Source organism: Empidonax traillii, unplaced genomic scaffold, assembly GCF_003031625.1.
Source record: "Empidonax traillii isolate 1590-97213 ecotype Southwest subspecies unplaced genomic scaffold, ASM303162v1 scaffold1692:size73552, whole genome shotgun sequence".
Lineage (NCBI taxonomy): Eukaryota > Metazoa > Chordata > Aves > Passeriformes > Tyrannidae > Empidonax > Empidonax traillii.
This window is the reverse complement of record NW_020956885.1, coordinates 63,523-70,054: the sequence shown is the minus strand read 5'-3', so window position 1 is coordinate 70,054 and position 6,532 is coordinate 63,523. Positions and strand designations below refer to the sequence as shown.

The window sequence follows — 6,532 nt, the reverse complement described above, 5'->3', positions numbered from 1 at the left end:
CTTCCCAGAGGGGGATGCAGGGTTTAGGGCTGAGGGGGGATGCAGGACATGCAGGGAAGGGGGTCCTCACTTGTAGAGGCTCCGTCCGCCGATGGTCTCCAGGTTGGAGAAGACGCTGAAGTTCTGCATGTGCTTGGGCCAGGACTGGATGTTCAGGTACCCTGGGGCAGGGAAAGGGGGTGTCAAAGTGGCCCCGGGGGGCCCCAGGGTGTCCCAGGGGTGGTCCCAGTGTCCCCCAGCCCCGCTGCTTACCCGTGATCTCCCGCACCGTCCGGAACACGTTCAGCTTCTCGGGGTCCAGCGCCGAGATGTTGCGCCAGGGATCCCTGTGGTGCCAGAGCTGTCAGCCAGGCTGGGGGGCTGCACACCCCCTGGCCCCCCAGGCCCTGTCCCTCACCCCTCCAGGCCCGTGATGAGGAAGTCCAGGTTGCCCAGGATCTTGGTGCAGTTGATGAAGGTGTCGATGTTGCTCGAGTCCACGGTCTGGTACTTGCTGCCGGCGCCGGTGCCCTCGCAGGCTGTGGGATGCAGGGAGGGTGAGGGGTGGTCCCGCAGCCCCCGGCCCCCTCGGGCCCCCCCAGCCCCGTACCCTTGGGGCACAGCCCCCCACAGGGCTCGCACATCTTCAACCCGTTCTTCTCCACTTCCATCTTGTCGTTGGGGCAGGCGCGGACGCAGGAGCTCTGGTCCACCACGAAGTTGTCTGTGGGGAGACCCTCGCGGTCACAGCCCGGCCCCCCCGCCCCTGCAGTCCCCCCTGGCTCCCCCGGGGCCCCCAAATCCCGACTCACGGGGGCACTCCCGGACGCAGACGCCCCCGTACTGGTACTTGGTGTCGGGGTTGGGCTCCAGCTGGAAGGTCAGCTTGTTGTAGATGAGGGGCTGGGGGCACAGCGGGACACACTCCCCGCTGTCGTTGAAGTGCCGGCAGGCCTGCGGGACGGACACACGGATGGACGGACGGACGGACACGGGATGGATGGGGGCACAGGGAGGGGGGACACGGATGGACGGACACAGGGATGGCATCACACAGACAGGCGAAGGCTCCCACCCCACCCCACCCCTAGGGAACGGGGGCACGTACGAAGCAGTGGGTGCGGAGGGGGCCGGTGCAGCCCCCCGCACACTCCTCGTGGCAGCACTCGTTGGGCGCCCGCCCGAAGCAGCGCCCGTTGCACTGGGGGGCACAGATGGTCTTGGTCACTGCGGGGAGGGGGAGGTCAGCAGGAGGGGAGGGGGTCCAGCCCAGCCCCCTCAGCCCCCCGCAGCCCCCAATACCCACGTTTCTGGCAGTCCTCGGGGCCGGGCCCCCAGCAGTGCCCGCCGCAGCTCTCGTGGCATGGGGCGCCTGCGGGACAGCGCACCGGGGTTACCCCTAAAGCCGGGGGGTCCCCACCCCAGCCCCCCTGAACCTCCCCACGCACAGGCCTTGCCGTTGTCCCTCACGATGGGCTCCTGGCGGGGGTCCCGCATGATGTCCCTCCACTCCACCGTGTCCACGTGGCACAGCTGCGCGTTCTTCTCGATGTAGACGCCTCCAGACAGGATCTCTGGGGGGGGACAGGGCGTGGCCTGGGGTGTGATGGGGGCACAGACCCCACCAGACCTGCCCAGCACCACGGCTGGCACAGGGAATGGCACCCATGGGGGTCAGCCCCACTCCGGGGGACACTGTCACCCTGTACTGGGGACAGCACGGGGGGCACGGGGGCAGTGCCACTGCCCCATAACAGGGACCATTGGGGGCACAGAGGGGTGGCACAACTGTACATGGGGACAGAAACACTCTGGGATGGGGACCAGGATGGGGACACTGTCACACTGGGATGGGGACCAATGTGGGGACAGCATGGCACCCAGAGGGGGGTGGCACCAGTCTGGGATGGAGACCTTGGGGGGCTGGCACCGCTCTAGGCAGGGTCCCTGGGGGGTCCCACCTGTGAGCTGGTTGAGGCCGAGGTGGCGCAGGGCGTGGGTGGTGTTGGGGTTGTAGTTGAGCAGCACGAAGAGCGCGAACTTCTCCTCGTAGAACTGGGTGCCGCGGATGACGCGCAGGTTCTGCAGCGGCAGCGACGCGAAGACGTTCATGGCGATCAGGATGTAGCCCGTCACCTCCCGGATGGTCTGTGGGCACGGGGGGGTCAGCTTGGCGGGTGCAATAACCCCTCGTGTCCCCCCAACTCCCCCCAGCTCACCTGGAGGAAGGACAGGTCCTGCGTGTGGTCGATGAGGACGATCTCCAGGTTGCCCATCACGATCTCGCAGTTGTTGTACATCTTGTGCAGCGTCTGGTACTGGTGCTGCGCGTCCCCCGTCACGCTCAGCCCGTTCAGGGTCCCCGCGCACACTGCGGGCACAGCACCCTGTCCCCACTGCCACCACGGCGCCCCTGGGGCCGCTCCATGGCCACAGCCACGTCCCCCGTGGGGTCCCTGTCCCCTCCATGGTGTGTCCTGGCCATAGTGGTGCCCCCGTGGGGTCCCTGTCCCCTCCATGGTGTCCCCCCCATGCTGGCCACGGTAGTGCCCCTGTTCCTCCCAAAGCCCTGCCCCAGCTCTGTCCCTGCCGTGGGGGTGGCAGTGCCCGGGGGGGGGGGTGACGGGTGCTCCCCCACCCTCCCCTCCCCACCCCTGCGCGGTGCCCGAACCGGCCGGGCAAGGGTTGCGCAAGGCGGGTGCCGCGGGCACGGCTCCCCCACGCCCGGCACACCCCGCCCGGACTTCGTCCCCGGCCCGGCCCGGCCCGACCCACCCGCCCCGACTCGGGAGCCCCCCGGACACCCCCGAGTGCAGGGGGCGGTGGGTCCCCCCGGGGTGAAGGGCTCCGTCCCCCCCCCGCGTGGGCGCACAGGGCCCCCTTTGTGCGCGGGGAAGGACGCGCCCCCTCCCCGCCACCGCACAAAGCGGCGATTGTGGCGGGCGGACGGGGGGGAGGCTGAGCCCCCCGAAACCGGTACCCCCGGGGCACAGAGGGGTGCGAGCCCCCCCCCCGGCCCAGCAGACGTGACTCAGGGCCCCGGCGCGGGGGGGCTGCGGTGGGTAAAAGGCAGCTTTGTCCGGCCCCGAGACCCCTCCGGGGGCGGCTGCAGAGAACGGGCAGCTCGGTGCATGAACGGGAAGGGGCGCGGGGCCTGCAGCACCCCCCTCCCGGCGCTCCCCCCGCCCCGGCCAGAGCTATTTTAATAGAGAAAGGGGCTATAAAAAGGTCCCAGCTGTGTCGAGCGCGGCCCCCAGCCTCGACGCCCCGGGGATGGGCACAGCGGGGCCCAAAGTGGGGGCTGGGGGAGCAGGGCCCCCCCGTGAAACACGGGGGGTGGCGGAGGGGCCTGCTTGGATCCTCTGGGATCTGCTTGGGGGTTCTCCAGGATGCTGAGGGGGCAGGATCCAGCCCCACCCTGGACCCTCGTGGCCGGGAACGCTCAGTGTGTTTGGGCAACGTGGTGAATCATTAACGGCTGCTCAACCAGTCCGACCGTGACCCCCCCGGGCACGAGGGGCTGCCGGTACCCGACTCCCGGGGTGCACCTGCCCAGGGAGCTGTGGGGGGCGAGGCCGGGCCCCCCCCGGGCGCCGCGGCGGCGTCGCGGCCGGGCGTTATCAGCGCGGTGCCTCTCTGGCAGCTCCGGCACGTCCCCGCTATCAGCCGCGTGCCACTGCGGCCCCCCGGCCCCCGCTGCCAGGAATAGCACCGGGGGGACCCGGGCGGGGGGGGCCCAGCCCCGACCTCCTGCCCTCGGCCCCGCCGGCGGCGGCACAAAGGGGTCTGTGTGCGCCGGGCCCGGCCCCAAACAAAGGGGGCTCTGAGAGAGGATGGGGACGAGGGTTTGGGGGGAGCAGCGCAGGTCCCACTCCCCGTGGTGCTCCCGGGCCCCCCACTGTTCCCTCTCGGGTGGGATCCCCCCGTGTGATCCGGACCCCGTGGGTGGCACCCCCGAGGCGTCGCCGGTGGCACATGGAGCATCGGGGACACCGAGGGGCCGGGTGCGACCCCCACACGCCCCCCCCACCAGGGCACCCCCCGGCCTGCGGGGGTGACGCGCCGGCCCCACCTGCGCGTCCAGCCCTCGGTGTTTATCCTTTGGGGACTGAAAAACAACTCCCGGGCGGATCCGGCACTTCCGAGGTGCGGAGGGTGCGGGGGGGCCGAAGTGAGCAGGGACGGGGTCCCCTCCTTGAGGGATCTTCCCCCTCGGGGGTCCCGCCCTGTCCCAGCCGGATCCCGGAGGTATCGGCTGGTCCCGGCCCCGCAGCCTAAAATTAGCCCGGGCAGCTGCGGGGAGCACAGGTGCCTCTACCCGGGGGGGCCCCGAGCCCGGGACCGACCCCCGGCAAGGGGGAACCGAGCCCCGGCACCGCCAGAGCCGCAACCCGGGGGGGCTTTGGCGGTCCACGTCCCCCCGGGGCCATGGGGGTCCCCCCGGGACAAGGGATCCCGGGACGCCACCTCGAGAGAAGGGGCCGCGGGAATTGTCGGGATCCGGCACCGGCGGAATCGCGGACGCCGGGACCGCCGGGACCCCCGAACTCTCCCGGTCCCTGCGCCCGTCCCGGGACTCGCAGAGCCCTCTGGCAGCCCCCGGTTGTCCCCCGGTGCCCGATCCCGCCGCGGCTCCCCGGTGGCGGTGCTCACCTGCCTGCGCGGAGCCCGGCGCGGGGGCGCGGAGCAGCAGCACCAGGAGCAGCAGCAGCGCCCGGGGCCGGTCCCAGTGCCGGGGCCGGTCCCGGGGCCGGTCCGGGTCCATCGCAGCTCCTCTCCGCGGGCCCGGCGGCGCGTGCCCGGGCGCGGCGGGGGGAATGCACCTGGCGCGGGGCCGCCGGGGCGGGCCGGGCCGGGAACGGGCTGGGACGGGCGGGGCAGCGGCGGGGCGGGGGCGTGGGGGGGGCCCTGCTCCGCTCCCCGCCCCTCCCGGGACCCGCCCGTCCCGCCCGAGGCGGCGGCACCGGAGCCCTCGGCCCGCCCAAATCCACGCCGGGCACAGCCGGGGCCGGCCCCGTCCCAGCCCCCCGCCCGCTCAGGTGAAGCTCCCGTGCCCACCCACCCCCCGGTCCCGGGGCAAAGTCTGACCCCTCCGCCGCCCCCCCTGTGCCTCCAACTCCACTCACACCACCCCGGGCACAGCCTGGCCCCCACGGGACACCCCTAGAACACGGGGAGGGGGGCCTGGCCTTCTGGGGGGGCAGGTGGGGGTGTCAAACCAACCCCCCCCCCATCTCAGAGCAGATCCAGGCCCTAGGCAGGATTTGGAGCCCCCAAAGCCCCCCTCCCCACATTTGGGGCCACAGTTCAGGGGCAGCTCCCCCAGTGTGCCTCATGCAGGCAGGGGTTGTCCCCCCTCACCCACCCCAGGGGGGGTGTCCCCAAACACATCTGGGCAACACCAAGGGACAGAGACCCCCTTAAGGGAGGGTCTACGGGGTGGGCAGCAATTCCCCCCCCCAAAATGGGGTGACCCCAGGGTTCCCCTATGAGAATGGGGCCTGGGAGCCCCTCTGGAAGCCCCCAAGCCCCCTCCCTCCATTCCCCAGACCCCCAAAAAACACAGAGCCAGACTTAGAGCAGCTCCCACCTCCCCACAGGGGGTTAGCCCATGACACCCCCATAAGAAGGGATGTGGGATGCTCTCAGGAAGGCCCAAACGCCTCCCATCCCCCCACCAATTCCCAGAGCCCCCCCAAAAAACACAGAGTCGGGAGGAGCCGGAGCAGGACCCTTTATTGAGTCTGAGCTTGGGGATCCCAGGGCCACATCTGGGCAGAGTCTCCTCACATGGGCTTGGGGGGTGGCCGGGGGGCTGCGCCCTGTGGAGAGAGATCAGCATGAGTGGCCCTGGGGGGGCACAGACCCAGAGGCCCCCCCAGGCCCTCCCAACCCCCCCATACGCACGGCGGGGCGGAAGCGGGGAGGGGGTGTCCGGTCCTTGCGGGCCTCCCGGGAGCGGTTCCGGACCACCTTGCTGTGGATGGCGCAGCTCACGCAGTAGTGCAGCTTCACGTACAGCTTGGGCAGCACGTAGGCTGGAGGAAGGGGGGGGGTGAGGACCTGAGCCCCCCAGGGCACGGTCCTGAGCCCCCCCCCCAGGCAGGGTGTGTGGAGGAAGCAGGGTGGGCTGGTTTTGGGGTGATGGAGCGGGGGGGTGGGCTGGTTTTGGGGTGACAGCCCTGCCCTAGGCAAGGTGTGCTCAGGTAAAGAGGGCAGGGGGACCAAGATGAGCTGTTTTGGGGGTGGCAGAGGCAGCAAGGTGGGCTGGTTTTAGGAGGGGCAGAGGCCCCCCCAACTCACAGTCGAACACACTGGCCTCCGAGATGTCCCTGACGGCTGCAGCCTCCACGATGTTCCTGATGACGAACTTCTTGATGGCCTTGTCCTTGGGGACGCAGCGGGCGCAGTTGGTGCAGCGGATGGGCTGCACGTGCCCACGGCCCTTCTTGGCCCGCCCGTTGTTCCTCCTCTTCTTCGTCTGCCCGAGGGAAGGGCTGAGGGTGAGCCCCGGGACTGCCCCGAGCCCACCCAAGCCCCCACACCCTATAAA

General features: G+C 70.9%; 2 protein-coding genes across 2 annotated transcripts in view; both read right to left on the bottom strand.

Annotated features, from left to right (window-relative positions):
• The window catches only part of ERBB3 (erb-b2 receptor tyrosine kinase 3), a gene marked incomplete at its 3' end in the record, with an annotated part of 8,241 nt that extends 3,545 nt beyond the window's left edge, over window positions 1-4,696 (bottom strand). The window contains exons 1-11 of the mRNA XM_027908394.1: window positions 4,633-4,696; window positions 2,199-2,350; window positions 1,941-2,127; window positions 1,428-1,553; window positions 1,286-1,351; window positions 1,088-1,206; window positions 792-933; window positions 590-703; window positions 398-518; window positions 253-326; window positions 71-161 (exon numbers count right to left, since the gene is read on the bottom strand). Of these exons, the coding sequence (XP_027764195.1) occupies window positions 71-161; window positions 253-326; window positions 398-518; window positions 590-703; window positions 792-933; window positions 1,088-1,206; window positions 1,286-1,351; window positions 1,428-1,553; window positions 1,941-2,127; window positions 2,199-2,279 (1,121 nt within the window). The remainder of the gene's footprint in view (window positions 1-70; window positions 162-252; window positions 327-397; window positions 519-589; window positions 704-791; window positions 934-1,087; window positions 1,207-1,285; window positions 1,352-1,427; window positions 1,554-1,940; window positions 2,128-2,198; window positions 2,351-4,632) is intronic.
• Window positions 4,697-5,700: 1,004 nt separating this feature from the next.
• RPS26 (ribosomal protein S26) overlaps window positions 5,701-6,532 on the bottom strand; it is a 26,447-nt gene continuing 25,615 nt past the window's right edge. The window contains exons 3-5 of the mRNA XM_027908389.1: window positions 6,283-6,460; window positions 5,887-6,017; window positions 5,701-5,801 (exon numbers count right to left, since the gene is read on the bottom strand). Of these exons, the coding sequence (XP_027764190.1) occupies window positions 5,766-5,801; window positions 5,887-6,017; window positions 6,283-6,460 (345 nt within the window). The 3' untranslated portion in view covers window positions 5,701-5,765. The remainder of the gene's footprint in view (window positions 5,802-5,886; window positions 6,018-6,282; window positions 6,461-6,532) is intronic.